At 36.1% G+C, this 17,877-nt stretch overlaps 1 protein-coding gene across 1 annotated transcript in view; it reads left to right on the top strand.

Annotated features, from left to right (window-relative positions):
- USH2A (usherin) overlaps nt 1-17,877 on the top strand; it is a 352,517-nt gene that overhangs the window by 210,422 nt on the left and 124,218 nt on the right. The window contains exons 38-39 of the mRNA XM_072333648.1: nt 10,435-10,585; nt 10,759-10,901. Coding sequence (XP_072189749.1) covers nt 10,435-10,585; nt 10,759-10,901 — 294 coding nt within the window. The remainder of the gene's footprint in view (nt 1-10,434; nt 10,586-10,758; nt 10,902-17,877) is intronic.

Genomic DNA, 17,877 nt, shown 5'->3' with positions numbered 1-17,877 from the left:
TGACAATATAATTTTATGTCTAAATGTAGGGAAAGCTGCTGACAATTTTTATACATTAAATTATAACTGAGAACTAATTCAAGGATCAAAGATGCTCTTTGGGAGAGATCACTTTAGTGGTAGAAAAAAATGATTACTTTTTTTTTCCCAGTCTCATATATTTGTACTGTACGTCTTGGAAATACCATTCCCTACAGTTTCTGAATCTTGATGTTTAATTTAACACAAAGGTCTTTGAGCAGCACAATGGGAGGGGGGCTTCTGCTGGTAAAACCTCATAGAAAGAAATTGAAACGTACATGTTTTTTCTCATTTATCAAAGAAGTGCAAAAATCTAAACTGACATTTTATATCAAATGAATTATGAACTGTGTACTTTGTACCTAAGGGAACAACAACTAAATTAGACTTCTGTTAAAGAGAGGGAGAGAGGAAAAAATAGGCTTTTAATAAAATATGCAGTCATTTTTGGTATTTTGTCTGAACCTGACAAATTCTGTGCTTTGCAAGAGAAAACTAGAATGTACGCAACTTCAAAGACTATATGCCTTGAATGCCTCATAGTGAATTGAGAATTAGGTTAAGATAACATGCAAGTCAGAATTTCTATTTAATAAGTATTGTTGGTTTGATATGTTTGTTTTCAGCCTTGTCTGATTCAAGTGAACCGGCAAAGATAAAGTGCTTTCTAATAGCTTGAGGACCAAAGCAAAGAGTAAATGACTTTTTTTATTATTCTTCCATTTGTGAGAATATGTTTCCTACCAAAAAAGATTTACAGGATGCCAAATTTTTGATGATTGAAATGTGAGAGGTAAATTTTTAAGTAGTAATGTCTGAAGTGTTTTAAGGGCATGACTTAAGAGACAAAGTCTTCAGGTGAACAACTTTTCCTTTCACCAAAGAAAGGACTTAGAGTTTGTATAGGTTATGAGATTTTGTACACTCGCCGTTTCTGAATTTCCTTCATGAATTTCAGTTGGAATATATTTATTTCAGTTCATTGACATAAGAAGACACTTTGATATTGTTGTGATAAGCACCTACACCTTAGGGAAAACTGGAAATGAGAAGCTAAAATTCCATGGTTTCTTTGACAGCATATTCCCTAGTTCACTCCTGTGGTGCTTTTTCGTATATGAACAAAATATCCAAGCTTTTCTCGTATGTCATATACATATATTTCATGAAGATATATTTCAAAAGATTAAGAAAGTTAGAATGTATAAAAGCCTTCAGAAACTCTGCAAACACCTTGCAGAAAACAAAAGTGTATGGACAGTGATGGTGAGAATACCATACTACAAAAAATTTAAAACAAAAGACCAGCTATATTTATAGCTTTAGTACTTTTTTGTATCAGTACAACCAAAAGGCTTGAAACAAAACCAAAACTGTTACGTGTTATATTGTGGTGGAACAGCTTCAACTGAGATATCCAAATATACTCATACCCAAGGAAGCAGTATCTTTGTTTTTAGATAAGCTAAGCAAAGTTGATACTTCCAATAGCGATGAAAAAAACATCCAGCCCTTTAAGTGATTTTCTGTGAAGAATGGTTTATTACTGGTATAAACAATGGCATTATAGGTACTCTGAGGGAAAAGTAAATGTATTGTTTTTTCTCATTTGTAACTAGATTTTATTTTTATTATTCAACAATACTTTTTTTAAAAAATTGTTCTTTCTGTTTACTAATCATAGTACTCTACAGTATTGATTCAAAATGACATTCAGATAAACATGTAAATGCCACTTTAAAAATGGCAGTGAAAATACCTGTATTTTGTATCAGAAAGGGAAGGAGAAGAGGTGACAGGTAGGGTGGGTGCAGCATTTTGAGACAGCCACAACAGAAATCTGTTTCCCTCCAGGCATTCTGTAGGTTCAGTTTGCTCCGCTATGCAAGGAGATGAGAGGGATGAGGGCAATAGGAACTAGGACTGTTGGACCAAATAAACAGTTCCTTTGTTCCCAACAGTTGCCTCTGAATTTCCTTACAAAAATCACAAGTGTTGTAGCTTTCTTTGTTTGTGGTTAACACATATCGCATAAAAGAAATTGATTAGGAGCTGTGAAAAAAGTCCAGCTTTGTATTGCCTGGATAGTCATCCAGGAACTTTGTTGAAACTTCTTTTTCTACTCTTCCTTAAATGAAGAAAGATTTGTGGGGAAAAATGTCAATTGCAGTTTCAGTTGTTTCATGTCCAAAAGGTAGTCCAGTGACCTGGATCTCACTGATACACAGGATGTTCAAGATATAATAAAACTCTGCTACCCACTGTGCATAGTGGCTCCCTGAAACCAGCTAATCAGTCATCTTGTCAGATCCATTTTCTATTTATGGACGCTCTCAAGCTGGGATTCCATCATAAATGGCAGTATCATCATATGCATTGCACAGAAATTTATGGATTAAAAATAAATCTTATTGAGGATCCAATTTATTTGCAAACCTGTATTGTTCTCCCATCTGTACACTTAGGAATATATAAACTCATGCTTTGTTGAAGTACACACCAATGGCAGAGTAGGTAATTCAGTGAGTGGTAGTCCACGGGCCTGTTCATACTGCAGCACACTGCCAGCATTTGAACCAGAATTCTTATTTGTTTCAGACATTTGTATCTTTTCCATTATCTCGCTTTCTTTTTCAGTTAGATAACCATGTTTTCTTTGTTTCTCTTGATATATTCAGTGGAAATAGGGCAACAATCATTTGCAAAAAACACATCCACTTGCCTTTGTAAAGTGCTGCTTTCTGGCTTTGAATATCCTATGTCATCCTTCTGCTTTCAGTCATAGAATAAAATATCAAAAATTGATTTTCAGCAGGCCTCAACTAAATATTTCAGAGATGTCCATACCCTTTTCATTTGTTCCTTCATCTTCTCTGATGTTAGAGACCCTCATTGAATTATTAGGCTGAAAAATTATTAATTATGAAATCATGTTCATTTTTCCGTGTCACATTAAGATGTTTGTTTAATCCAATAGGGATTTTCTGGTTTAAAATCTTTCTGCATCAACTTGATCCTGTTACTATATTTTCTTTTTACCTCTTGGGTCACCAATTTTCTGTCTTTGTAAATTTTTTTGTGATGATGGAGATTACTATCTGTATCTGTTACCTTGCCGTCTTCTACTTTTTAAGCCACATATGTTTAGACTTTCTTCCCTGGAACTTTTTCAAGCAGTAATGCCCTCATTTGCTTTTTTGCTCTTTGAGAACTTGCATATTTCAAGAGCTATTAAACTTTCTTAGGAAAGTTGTTCCAGACCCTACCACCTCCTTTATCTGCATCCCAGGATTAGAATCTCCTTGCAATCAGCCATGCTGGCAATATAGAACTAAAAGCTTAGCTCTTTCATCTGTTGTCTCAGAGCTCATATGGTGTTCCTTGCCATCACAGAAGATGACTATTCTGTTTTCCTACCATCTCTACCATAAAGGTTTTGAAGCTTTCCAGGGCTTCCTCAAGTGGACTATTCATTTCCTGTGTGTTTCTTTGGTGTAAGTAGCTAACTCACATCCTTTTCACCACACGAGAGCAGGAGAAGCTGCCATACTCAAAGTGATGTTTCAGCTACTGTTTTTCTAGCTTCCACCATCTTCTAGAAAGGTTGTCCCTTACCGTTTGGCTGCTGAAACCTCGGAAGTATATTTGTTCCAGGAATGTGAATTTTTATGTCACAGTCTATGCTCCTCTTCTGGCTCCTGTGTCAAATTAGAGGGATAAACATCAGTGCTATCTATTGGGAATAATTACATTCCTCTGTCATGTTTCAGTTCAGTATAAAAAATTATTAAGTCATAATCAGATGTGAGCATCAAAGGTCAGGTTCCTTGATTAGTGCCTTCCATCTGATTCATATGCTAAGTTTTTATCCCTGATTCCTGAAATGCACTTCAAATGGCTATTTATGGAAAGGATGAAATCTTCCTGAATAATTATCTATGGTTATTGCTCTGGTGGGGACATAATTTTAGCTATAGAAATTGTAGCTACCTAAGAATTGATTCATTTCAAATATGGTAAAAAGTACAAAAAGCTTGCCTGCAGGTCTTTGAAGTTATACCATCAACATTAAGAAGAAAACTCCAGTTTAGCCCAGGCACTCCTTGCCAGCACTCTGTGAAGCTACCACCAGTGACAAGAGGTCTCAATGTTTCCATCAACATGAAAGGTACTGCAGCTGCCTTTGGCCAGAGCTCTCTGCCATCCAATATGAGTTGTAAGAGAAGCTGCAAGATTCTGAAGATGATGTCAAAAGCTCTCACCTGCTTCCTCTCCAAAAGGAAGAATAATTGAAAAAAAGAAATCCTGAAATTCAGTTCTGAAGCTGCTTCATGCTGGATGCTGGAGATATTACATGAAGATGAACATACTTGTTCCATCTCCTGTTATCCCGTGTATTCCTTTGCATAAGTGAAGAGCAATGCTCACTCAAAGAGGTATTTCATTTTGCAGGAAACGTAAGTCATGTGTGACCCACAAGAAATTTTTGCTTAATTGTGATTTCTGTTTGATTTTGTAAAACCAATTCTAACATTTTTCCTTGCAGTCTTCACGATCTTTCTTTTTTTTCTTTTTAATTTTGTGATATGACAGTTACTGGCTAGTTATCCTTTTAGCTACTGTTCAGTTATAAATTCTATCCAGTGTCTTTTCTTTTACAGATATTGTAATCATTAGTCACTCAGTTAATTGCAGATATTACAAGTGAAGGAAATTTTGCAGTTAAAGCTCACATGATTAATGCAGATCAAGACAAATTTAAAATGTTAGAACCTACTATTTTTATTTTTCTGAATGTTATTATACCTAATAAGTAATATTAATGCTGACAGCTAGCAGATCTACAAAGCAACTCCTTTTCAACTGAAATTACTACTATAGCAGACTAGTAACACGGGATAGATTATGAAGAGGGATCAAGATGTTTTTATACCCTGTTTATGTTATACTTCAGAAAATAAAATTTCAGGAATATTAGGTGTGAACAGATTTTGATTTACTGGCAGTATGAGAATTAAACCACAGCTTTATGCCTCTTTAGTTGCTTTTTCACAAAACAAAGCTTTCCTTACTTTCTGAGCCCCAGAGTGGGACAAGCATGAAGGTCACCACAGGTCTTCCATATTGTATATTCCAAAATACATTGATGTGTTAAATGGGGTTGTGAAACAAAGTTAAAATAGAGCTATGTTGTCCCTGGAAGATGTATTACTAGAGAGTATAGTGTCTGTAACTGAATACATATGTCAGTGAAATTATAAGATTAAAAAAAGTATCCAAGAATACTCTAAATCTTGATTGGGTGCAAAACAGTGCAATGGAGGATGTGCATTAAATGAAAAATCAAAACTAGTTTGTGCTCTGAGTAGGAAAGTTGGCTGGGAAAAGAGGGTTAAAAGACAAACTGATGTAGATATGGAACGGGGGAAAAAAAAAATCAATCTTGCCAACAGATAAAGGTTTATAACTAGCATGCCCTTCTGGTGATGATACAGGGCCCAACATCATGGCTTGTTAAATGAAACAAAAACACATGCCCATGATCAGAATTATGGTGAAAACAATGTCTGGAATTATTTGGACTGCACAAACAAGAACATACCTGGGAAAATCAGGAGAAACAAATGTCAACTTGCAGAACAGATTGCCATAAAAAGTGTTGTAATGAGATGATCTCAGTATGGGCACCTAAAATAGAAAAAGAATCAGGAGTATCTAACAACCAATGCAATGAGATATAGAAATGGGGTTTGTGAATTGAACCTGGAAAAGAGTGAGTAGCCTTGACTGAGCAAGACATTCATCTAAGGGCAGTTTGACTGCAACTGTTCCTTTCTTTTATGGTACAAACTGCTGAGAATCTACTTTAATTCCTCTGTGGTTAATCTGCATTTATCATTTGTATACGTGTGTGTGAAAGATATTTAGATAAGATGTGCTAAGTATTTCATACAAATAGATGTAGGGAATTGTAGAGTTACACTTGCATCTTCCAAACAATTATATCGACCTATCTGAAGATATTATGGATACCCACTATTTGTCTGATAACTCTTAAAGCTGGTGTCACATCAGCAAAGTTGCAGTGAGTTTACACCAAGCTGACAGATACCAAAACCAACTCTTCTGATTTTTCTTCATCTCATTAGAGAATAACTGAACAGGCATTTTTTGGATTAGATAGTTTATTGTCCAAGTATTTCACTTCTACTAGTTCTTCCTAAAGTCTGCTTTCAAATAATTTAAATTTCAAGTATATTTTGATAAGCATTTTGAATATTTCTCAGAAAATTAGGCAATTGTTTAATACAATGCTTGTTGCCCTCATGTAAATAATTACTTATGAAGCTACCAACTACTGCATGTGCTATTCAAGATGAAGAAACTGAAGCAAAAAGTTAAAACACTTTTCAAACCTCACTTCACATGTTAGCAGTGGAGTAAGGATCTGATCTGACTCGTCTGTGTGTACTTAAGTATCTAGAATGAAATATATTATTGTCAGATTGTAGCATTCCATTTTTTTATTTTTTATTATTTTTGTTATTTGTGAAGTTATTAATTAATTCTGATAACAACTGACATCTGATTATTTTATTCCGTCCTTGTAATTTCTTCATAGACAAAGTGTGATTTTCTGCCCTGCTAAGTGAGGATTTACTGGGCAAGATGTTGATTCAGTAGGTTGCAAGCAGAGTAGTTGCCTCCTGAGGGCAATATTAAAGCTTGAGGGGAGCTTTTTGAGCAACATGGCATCTTAAAGGCAATATATCAAGCTGATAGATACACGGATCTTCTGTTAAGAAATTTTCAGTAGAGTTATTGCTGGTTGCCACTTATTACTTTGGTAGTAAGAAGTCTCTTGGGATTATGAATTGAGCAAAAGGGGTTAAGCTGAGGGAAATATTACACTGAAGACCTTGATGATGAGAAGTGAGTGAATGTTCTGAATGCAATTTAGAATACCAGTTTTGGGTGTTAGAGCTCTTTAGTTTTAGTGATCAAAATGTAATCATTTTTACAGAGCACCTTTTTTCATTGTGCCTCAGCAGAGGGTCCAAAATCGTACAGTCCTACCCAGTTCCTTTTGGAAGAACATAGTAAGGACAATCTCTGCAAGCTACGGGAATCTTTTTGGATGAAATATATCTGCAGAATATTCTAATGTGTTGGTTTGAAAGTCGTGATGTAGGGTTGTTCTACAGGTTAGTTGACTTTCAGAGAAGAGATTTGTCCAAATTTTCTACTCTTTCCTATGTTGGGCTTTTGTTGGTAGAAGAGATTTGAACATTTAGCTGAGATTACCTATGCTATTAAAATAACATCTGCGCTGTGAGTTGTTATTGACATTTAGACAACTACATCTTTGTTTTCTGATGAGCATTCCTGTATCACTATAATAACCACCACTATACATACATAAAGATTAATCAGAGCTTTTACTTTGTGGATCTCAGCAAGCTTTACAAAGAAGGATAAGTATTATTATCTCTATTTAACAGATTGAGAAAAGAGGGACAAAGGTGAAGTGATGTGTCCCAACAGAGCTGGAAATTTAACACTTTTGCCTCCTCAGTGAGTTGCTCACACTGCCTCCTCAATAACAATGTGAACTTTGGCTTCCTGGTGAAATTATAACTCAGCTAATTAGATTCATTGTTAGATGTAGCTTTTCTGCTATGTAGAGAACTACTGTGTGCATTTAAACTATTGGTGCGTTTTAACCTGCAGACAGTTCAGTGCTTAATGAGACAGTATCTTGCTTTGGAGGGACACTGAGTCTTTGTTTTAGTGTCAGCTTATGAAACACTTTAGTATCCTCTAATATAAGTATTTATAATAATTGTGCTGTCTTTCTTGTTCTGAATGAGCTTGCCTGTTAACAACTTCATGAAACAATCTATGACAGGAAAAATCTTGTATTTTTTACAACAGAGAGGCGTGAAGATGGCTCTGAAATTGTGAAACACCTGTTAGTGCTCATCTCCCTTATCTCCCATCTTATCCATGTCTTCCATGTGAGACAATGTTATTTTTTGAAAGCCTCGCTATATTTTATATCCATAAATTTAAAAATACTGTATTGCCCAACTGAAGCCCAACACTATTTATTTTGCTGCATGTTAAGTGAGATAAATGTATGTTCTCTGTTTTATTCTGAGAGTGTAATTAATTCTCACACACGAGCATTTTGTTTGCAAATGTTTGATTTTTAAGACTCACCTGTTAAGTCAGCTGTATTTTTTCCCTCTGAGTTGAGGTGCTCTCAGGCTCCTGATTGGCCCTGAAGATGATGGCAAAGGATTTGCAGGCCATGGGTTACATGAATCTCAGATACCTCCTGGATTTGGAAGCAGGGAAGATTTCAGATTTCCTTGGGATTCACCTGAGCCTCATTGTCTAGGACTAGATAAATGCAGCAGAAAGAGGGGTACAAAGGCAGCCAGGCTGGCTAAACTCCTAAATCTTTATGTTGCCTTTTTCAGAGTAACAGAGAGAAGAGGAAGGGGGAGTTAGGGAAACTGGAGATCTTTGTCCACTTCAGGGCTATGTGCCAATTCTAAGTAACAGAATACTTGGAAACTCAGGTATGCCAGCAGAGAGCTGGCATACATTTTTGTTTAAAAAAGAAAAAAAAGAAAGAATAGAAAATTCTTTTTAGGACAAAGATGGTCCAGGGGCTGGAGAATCTCTCCTAAAAAGATAAGCTGAAGGAACTGGGCTTGTTCAGTCTGGAAAATAGAAGGCTGCAGGAAGAGCTCGTTGCGGACTTCCAGTACTTAAAAGGAGTTTGTAAACATGAGGGAAATCAACTTTTTACATGGATAGATAGTGATATGACATGGAAGAATGGTTTAAAACTAAAGCAAGGTAGACTTAAATTAGTTGTCAGGGAGAAGTTTTTACTGAGAGTGGTGAGGTGCAGGTTTTCAAAAGAGATTGTGGATGCTCTCTTCCTGGAGGTGATTAAGGACACATTGAATGGGGCGCTGGGCAATCTGATCTAATACTTGATCTAGTGCCTGGCAATTATGCCTGTGGCAGGGAGGTTGGGACCTTGAGGTCTTTTCCAATCTAAGCCATTCTATGATTCCTCCAGTGGTGCCTGAACTTAAGGGAAAGGGAATGAGTTTCCAGATTGCTCTAATCCATGTCTTGTGCACTTCTATAAAATTTGGAACTGAGTTTGAAGAATTTTTACATTCCCCAATCATAGGCATGAGCAATCAGCATGAAAATACATTGCACGTATTTTTGTGTGCCTGTGTCAGTATAAACAAAAAATGCTATCTATGACTGTTGATTATTTTTCAGAGTGGATGCCATCCTTTCATCTGTTCCAGGGAGTGTCGAATTTGGACAGTGTTTCACAAATTCTGTTATTTCTGCTTTTAGTAACCACCTCATAAATGAAGATCATAAAACTTACTGTAAAACACTGTTCATTATCTTACAACTTATCCTTGAGGTTTATAACTGTGCCTTGAGTTACAGATCGGTGAGACTGTTTATTCAATAGAGAGAAAGAAGAAAATAACAATAGCAAAAATACTTGTTGAAAGGACCAAACAAAGAAGCAAATAGTAACTATTGGACCATGAAAAGCGAAACTATTATACAAGAGATTAAATGACAAAGGCAATAACTTTCTTGTGTTTTAATTCTCTGGAAAAGAGCTACAGACGTGCATTGTATACAAGAGTTCCAGATGTGTTTATGTACAGAAAGTTTCTCCAACAGATTGTTTTCTTTTTCAAGAAAAACAGACAAAGCCATAAACTCCAAGTTGGCATAGTTCTTTTTACTGCATACAGTGAAAATTGCAGCAGTTAAAGGTCATTTGTGACATCATTAGTGACAGATTTTAATCTGCAGTTCCTCGATTTCATAAAAACTAATTTCGTTAACAAAACGGTGAGCTAGAAACTGAGACTTCAGTTAATCTATTTTGATTTCTACCTGAACACCTTTGGTTTCTGTTAGAATTTAATTTGCTTTCTTTTCAAATTATTCTAAATTTAAGGGCGAGAAGGTATCAGTGATAAAGATCTGATTGATATTAGTCTTGTTCAGTAACATTTCTTTGAGAATATCTCTAACTTCTAGGGGTGACAGAACTGGGCACAAGGAGAAGCAGATAATATATGGACAGGTGGTAGAGAATATGTTGGCTCTGAATTCTTTTGGGTGTTTGGAGTTTTGCTTTTAGCAAAATGATATTAAGTGTTTTGGAAAAAAGAAAATAAAAGAAGTATCTTAGTCCAGTAATGAAAATGTTAAACTAAATGGACCGTGTTAACATTGCTGTTGATCCTGAGGAACAGTTTTTCCAGTATATGGAGCGTTTTGTTTCTACCCGACATATGTTGTCCATGGTTTTCTCTGCTCTAATTCATCCATACTTTTCGACAGCTCCAGATGGTGTGATGGCTCCGAGGCTTTCATCTGCCACTCCGACCAGTCTTCAGGTTGTCTGGTCTACACCAGTTCGCAACAACGCCCCAGGCGCACCCAGCTACCGACTCCAGATGCGGCAGAGCCATTCTGCTGGTGACATTCTAGAGTACGCAGAGCATTGCAAGGCCACCATCAACTATTGAGCAAGAAAAGTCCTCTTATTTTAACTACAGCTCACCGTAGGGGGGCTGGTTTTGTTTCCAAGAGATGTAGTGTTTTAGTCATTCCTTTTAGTGCTAGGATGTTTAAAGCTATAGCTCATGCTACATTTCTTTGCAGGTTGCTTTCCAGCCCGACCGCTTCCCTACAACACAGCATCAGAGATCTTCAGCCATACACTGAGTATGAGGTGAGAGTGATTGCCTCCAATGGTTATGGCCATGCTTATAGCAACTGGACTTCAATGACTACAGCAGAGGACAGTAAGCAGTCCACTCTTATTTAACTCAATTTAGCACAAAATAGAAATAACAGATCAGCTGCCTTTGTACACATTTGGATATCTAGCCTTCTCAGTTAAACAGAAGTAATGTATTTCCTTCCTGAATATGCATTTACAATAATAACTCCTAAGGGCTCAATATCTGTTTTCTTAGATTCTCATAAAATATGAATATTTTAATACGTATCTGGGGAAGTAGTTTTTTTTGTTTTGTTTTGTTGTTTGTTTGTTTGTTTGTTTTTATATATAACATCTCTCCATGCATTTGTGTTCACATATGGCTAGTTTAATTACTCTTATAATTGCTACTCATTAATTGGCATTCCTTTATGTTTGAGGACTTGATTCTAAGTAGGTGACTCCAAAAGTAATGCCTCCTGTTTTTTAGCATGAAAGGTAAAGAACAGCCCTCATATATGTTCCAGAAGGACTGTATAGGAATGAATGTCGTATGTAGGCCTCTTTACACGTATCTAACTCCCAGAAACAGAATTTTAAAATTCTACACCCACAACTTCGTACAAAAATAGTTTTTTACAGATATTAACAAGTGATGCCTTTTAAATGCACTCCCATTCTCCTCCTACTTACAGCAAGAAACAACTCTATGTGAACTATTCAACCGGAGTCAAATAATCTTTGCAGTATAAATTAAATAGTCATAGGAGACTGGTTGAATTCAGGCAGTGAATGCAGACAAGTTTAATATGATATTCATTTTTGATAGAAGAACAAGAAATGAATCTCAACAAAATTTTGCAAGGGTAGATAATGCATCTTCAGTATGTAATGAAGTTCACAGCTTACTTATGTTAGCTAATTACCTACAGGTGATATATGCAAATAAATATTTGCATAGCCTGACTAGCTCCAAATATTTACATATTTTTCAGATTTCTTTGGTGAATTATTTGTTCAACTTTAAAGAAAATTGTTATTCATTTGTGAAAACACTTCCTTTCAAGTTGTTTTCTCAAAATATGCAGCTATCCAGTGAGAGGAAGGACAAAAACTGAGTTTTGTTACAAGTGCTGAATGTTTACTGCAACAATGGTTCATGGGCATCAGGTTAAATTTACAGTCCCAAATACAGATGTCATACCAGTGTAAAACAGAGCAACACCCTAAGGCACTTCGGTGTGCAGGCAGTAAAGATAAAATAGCAATGAAGACAGTAAGTTAGGATTTTATTGTTATATCATCAACTTTGCCCCAATCTGTTTCCTGTTTCATTCAGCAAGATATGAAAGGAAAAATCTCATCATGATATACTTAATTTCTCCAAAATTTGCTACATGTTCATCCATTACAGAGTAAAAAAAACCAATTTCTTGGAAAAAAAAAAAAAAATTGCTAAAAAGTTGGCTATTAAATACCATAGTAGAGAGTAAGATGAAATTAGTATCTCATTTTATTTTTTAAAAAAATGCAGATTTTGTGGATGTATATACAGTTAATTCCAGATTTGTTATGTAATATTGCTCAGAGTCTGTATCGAATGCAAAATCCAACCCAGAATCCAACTGAAAAGACTCTTTTGAAATCATGGCAGCTCTTTGCTAAGTCAAGGAACTGTTGAACAAACTGCATGGAATGAGTTTGCGAACCATAGAACACAAAACTATGGGAAGTGATGGGACTGGCAATGACAAACTCAGTTTCAAATCTGTAGATCACTATTTTGAGTTAACAATGATCATTGGGAATGAAAAGTTTTTTTCGGCTGTCGTGCATTCTAGGTGTCCTCAACACAGATAAGACAACAATCATATCCCATTAACTTCAAATTACATTCTCTGATATCGGTAAATGCTAGGTCTGCTCTGGAAGTAATGACTCCTATTTTATTGTGTTGGCCCATGACAACAGATTTGGGGGTTGGTGGTATGGCAGTAGTGGTTAAACCTTCCTGCCATTATTCTATTATATTTTGTTGCCATGTGACAGATAGGAACAGAGGAGCAGTATGACAAAATGATGTCTGACATAGAAGGGCATATGAAATAAGGTGTGTGACTGAATTTCTCCATGGAACCTATGACATTCATTGATGCTTGATGAACTCTGATGGAAACCAAACATTATATGTGAGCATGTGAGCACAGTGAGGCAGTAGTGGTATATTACAGTAGTGGTGACACCAGGTCAGCACTGCTAGTGAAGATTTTTACAAGCATGGCATGCAGGCTCTTATTAACTGGCAAAAAAAAAAAAAAAAAAAAAAAAAAAAAAAAAGCATAGCTAATGGTGGTGACTAAGCTGAAAAATAGTGTTTTGTAGCTGAGAAGTTGCTCTATCAAATAGTGTTATTGCACTCTTTTTATTTGTTGTAGTTTCTATCAAGTAAATAGCAGTCATTATTTTTGGAGCAGCCTACATATATACAAGTTAGCGGCTTTGTAGAACTTGGATGGCATTTGTTCAGCAGGAGGAAACACTATGCCCTGCAAAACTCAAATGCAGTGATGTCTGAGGTTTGTATGGAAGGTAGTAGATATTTCCAAAGCAAATTTAAGATTAAGAACAGAAAATATATAAAATGTGTTGATCACTGCTTACACCATCAAAGAATTTTAAGATCAGCAATCCACTTGCTTCTTTAGCTATGGTACTGCATTCTGTACTGTACCTTAAAAAGACCTTCTGCAGCTCTATTATAAGCTGTGCCTCCAAGGGGAAAAATATTTTTCTTGAAACGCCATATTCCATTTGTACTTATACTGCTGCAGAATACATACTGATATATAGACTACAGTCTCTAGTATCCAGCAACCACTGTAACTGACGAACAAAAAAATGTTAATTGGTGACAAAGGACTCTGGTAATGGTGTCATTTCAGAGGGCTACCCTCTGTGAAAGGATGTCCAGCTCAATTGCTTAAGACCGAATGATTTTCATTGAGTATAAGCAGTATTTCTGTCAAGACTTCAATATTTTTCTTATAAAACTGCCTATACTGACAGCTTGTTGCAAAACTACACTTAATTCCTTGGCATGCTAACCAATAGACTTTGACTTTTTAAAGTAACATTTGACAGTAGAAATTTCCTGGATCTCTTGCTCTAGTGAGGTGCATGTGTGTACTCTGTTCTTATTGAATTCTGTGCATTGGTTGTATCTCTTTTTTTCATGAAAGATATCTGTAGGAATAAAATATATGCATGTATGTGTGTTAATGTGCATATGCACCTCAGGGCAGTAAATGAAATCATCACATCCATTTCTAAAATAGTATAACTATATTACTTCAATCTGATAATTTCACAGTATATAGTGAATTTCATATTATATTTTATTTAAGAAAAATATTTAGTAATCTAGGAGGAATGATTAAAGAAAGATTAGAAAATGCTGCCATAAAAATCTGTTGTTTCTGTCATGTGAAAAGAGCAAAGAAATTTGGAAGAAAGTAAACCCCCTTGCATTCTAGCTTGTCCTCAGATATCAGAGGGGTTTGGGGCAGCTTAGCATTCTATGTGATGCCCCATTCTTTACTATGAATCCAGTTGTGTTCATTATATTGAACAATTTATTCACAAATAGCACTCTGCCCTATTCCTCTTCTTGTGTTCAAATGGGCTCTCGTGACCACCAATAAGGAATTTGGCTGTGCCCACTGACAACTCTCATGAAAACAAGAGTTTATCAGTTCCAGTAGTATTGTCAAGTCCCCATCCTTGCATGGTGATCATAGAATTCGGTCACAGTTCCTCCACCTCTCTCTATGCTCCGCATTGTTTAGAGTCAGCATGCCAGACTCCCCTGGTGTTTGCTAACAGCTAAAATAGCAGGTTGTGTTGTTTAGGGAACCACTGTGAAATAGATTATCCAGCGCATTCCACTCCACAGGCTTTATCTTCTTATGAGAGGTGGACATTTGTGTACATCACCTCCAGTAAATAATCTACAGTATCTGGTAATAAAATGTCTTAATGTAAAGATTAGTAGTTTGAGGTGTTTATAACAGAGAAAAAATGCTGTAAATAATTTCCAGATATTTCCATTTACATTTGCATGGCGCTAGTAACTGATTCCATGCATTTTTTAAACTCTAACCTGTCAGTGCCAGATTAGAATAATGTATATATCTTATGAATTTTTTAAAACCTGCTAAACATGTTAATAAAAGATGCTTGTTCCAGTGATCTTGGTCAGCATAGCATCAAACAATTTACTGCGAAATAGAAATAGCTTGATGAAATTTCTGGATTAGATCTTTCAGTAAACTAGAGTAAATTTATGGTAACTGCTTTGCAGTCAATATATTCACTGCTGAATGGAGAGGTCAGTGTATACCATTGAACTAAGAGAGGAATTTCATGCATTGCATTCGGAAATAAAATGAAATTTTCTAGATATAAAAAGCAGATGTCAATTAGGTTTTCTCTTTTGCTATGGTAAGTCTTTGAACTAGCTGGGAAGGAAGCTGTAAAAGAATTGGTTATAGTTATCTGAATCTGGTCCTGTGGCAGTTGCACCGTTCTTGTAGTCTAGTTGGACAGATGATGAAATTTAATAGACCAAAAATTACTACTTTCAAGAAAATATGCCTGTTTTTTTAGTTAGTCATAGAAATTACCTGCAGTCCAGTGAGTTGCATGCAGGAGAACATCTTAGTCATCTCTTCCAGAGAGCTGTGTTTTAGTCCCATGGATCAGCGTAACTATCCACTCTCACTAAAGCACTTTCCTAAGTGCTTGGCTTGCACTAGTTGAGAGAGAAGTTCTGTGAGTTGCCTGTCAGGCAACCTGTATTTTTTTTTTCCTAGACTGTGGTTGCAAATCCATGTTTTCTTTGTATTGTAAAAGCTATAGTCCAGTTCAGTGTCCAATGACAATTGATACAATAAGTAGTGTCAAAAGTACATACTAAGAAGTAATGACTTGATATCTGGAGAGAAAAGAAACAGTATAAAAAAGATGATCCTACAATTTGTCAAACATTCATCAGCATGTATTTGTGTTATGCCTATCATATAGAGTGCTATTGTGTGCTCCACTGGCATGCTCACCGCAGAGCTTTGTTTTCAGGGCAGGGAGGCCTATTCTCTTAAAGTTTCTTTTTGTAATCTATAGAGGGAGGAAAATTCCTCCAGGGGGCAATTCAGGACAAGAAAGTTGCAATGACACAGTTCTCAACTTTTGGAACCAGTGGTTATATTGAGTATCTTGAGAAGACTAGACTCTCAATTTAGGTATGCAGATTGAGTCCATATAATTTAGGCATGTTAACTAATCCATAGTGAGTTGGTGTGAATATGGCTACATGTGTTCAAGAAAGCTGGATGAAAACTGAAGCAAAAGATAAAATGTGGCAAGGTCATACATGGAAGAGAGAACCATGTGAAATCCATGACAGAGTGAACAACAAAAAGAGAGAACAACAGATAAGCTGATGTATGCTATCATGGCAAATGTGATATGATGATCATATGAGAAATAGAAGTATCTGCTTATGCATGCCTATGGATTAGGAATAAGCAGAATATTCCTGGCTCCCTGTCTGGGATACTAGAAGCAACATGAAGCTGGAATAGAAGGGGGCAAAAAGTGTGAGTATTTTGGAGACAGCTCTCAGCATGTATTTGAAGGGGTTCATAGAAATAACGTCATTACACTGTTCATGCAGTGACAAGTCATGTGATCTGATGTGGTAAGATTCCTGTGGTCCCTTCTGCCCACAGCTGCACAATTAATTTGGATATTGTTGGATACAGTATATGAAAGATACCAGACTTTTTTAATATGCATAATTTCATTGCTCATGTTCCTGAAAAGAGTATATGATTCAAGTATAAAAGGCCCAGAATGTCTATTGTGCTTAGTGAGTGTTTCCCAGGTATTTCTCATTAGCTTTAAAGGGCAGAAGTCCAGGTACACGTCTCAGTATATTAATGAAAGTATAGATTCCCCTGAAATATATCTAGGAAAGTAGAGCTCCTGGCTCCCCTAATCTGTACAATAAGTAAACAAATATGTGATTCTAGTTGGGGAATTAAAAAAGATTAATGATAGTTTTGTGCCTTCCTTTAAAGAACAATCTGAACTCTTGAAGCAGATGAGCAAAATAGCCTGCTGTAAAAGATAATTTGCTAAAATGAAAGTACCTTCCAGTATTAATACTGTAATAAAACCATTTAAATTATGAACTAAGCATCTTACTGAAAAATATGCCAACTCTTTCCATGTTCAGTAATTTCTTCTATAAACAGTTACATCCATGTAAAAAGCCTTATGATTTTATTTTCATCGTTGTAAGACTGAGCTGTGTAGCTGTCATACTTTGCTGTCTTCCCTCCAGTGACAACCACATTGACAACATGTTATACTCCACATTGATTTTACAGTTAAGGAGCTGATTGTGATATATAGGGATTTTAAGAATTCAGCTGAGAGGCTGACTTTTGCCTTTTATCATTCCATTAAAATTTTATAACCATCTTTTTCATGTCATTTCATCCATGAATTCTTACTTTAGAAAGTGATAGCTACTGCTGTGAGCATAACTTTTCTCATGTTCAGAGCTTTTTATTGTATTAGCAAACTATCCCAATTATAGTTAATACTCGCGTTTTACATAATTGTGGAGACCCTTTCAACAGAGCAGTATCATGCTAGTTGATTTGTATATAGAATTAGATGATTCTGCTTGCCATTTAAAAAACAGCTATACAGAATGAGTGTTAAGGACCAGGATTTAATGCTTTCCCATCCAGTGGGGCCAATTAAGCATCTCTCAAATGTCTTGTTTGAACTGAGAGCCTTAAAAGTCTCTCTTTTAAAAGGGCAGTAGGGAATGTATGGGTAGGTGTGCTAGCTACCAAAATATGGGCTTTTGAAGGGGGGGGTGTGGGACTAGGGGGACCCAAATTTTTGTTCGACACCTCCTCCCACACGCTGCAGATTGTCCTTAAGGGATATGCCTAAACTCGGGGTAGGTGGAGTTCAACTGGAAT

This window comes from Excalfactoria chinensis, chromosome 3, assembly GCF_039878825.1.
Source record: "Excalfactoria chinensis isolate bCotChi1 chromosome 3, bCotChi1.hap2, whole genome shotgun sequence".
Lineage (NCBI taxonomy): Eukaryota > Metazoa > Chordata > Aves > Galliformes > Phasianidae > Excalfactoria > Excalfactoria chinensis.
Note: the sequence above shows the minus strand (reverse complement) of the source record. Positions and strands in the feature narration are given on the sequence as shown.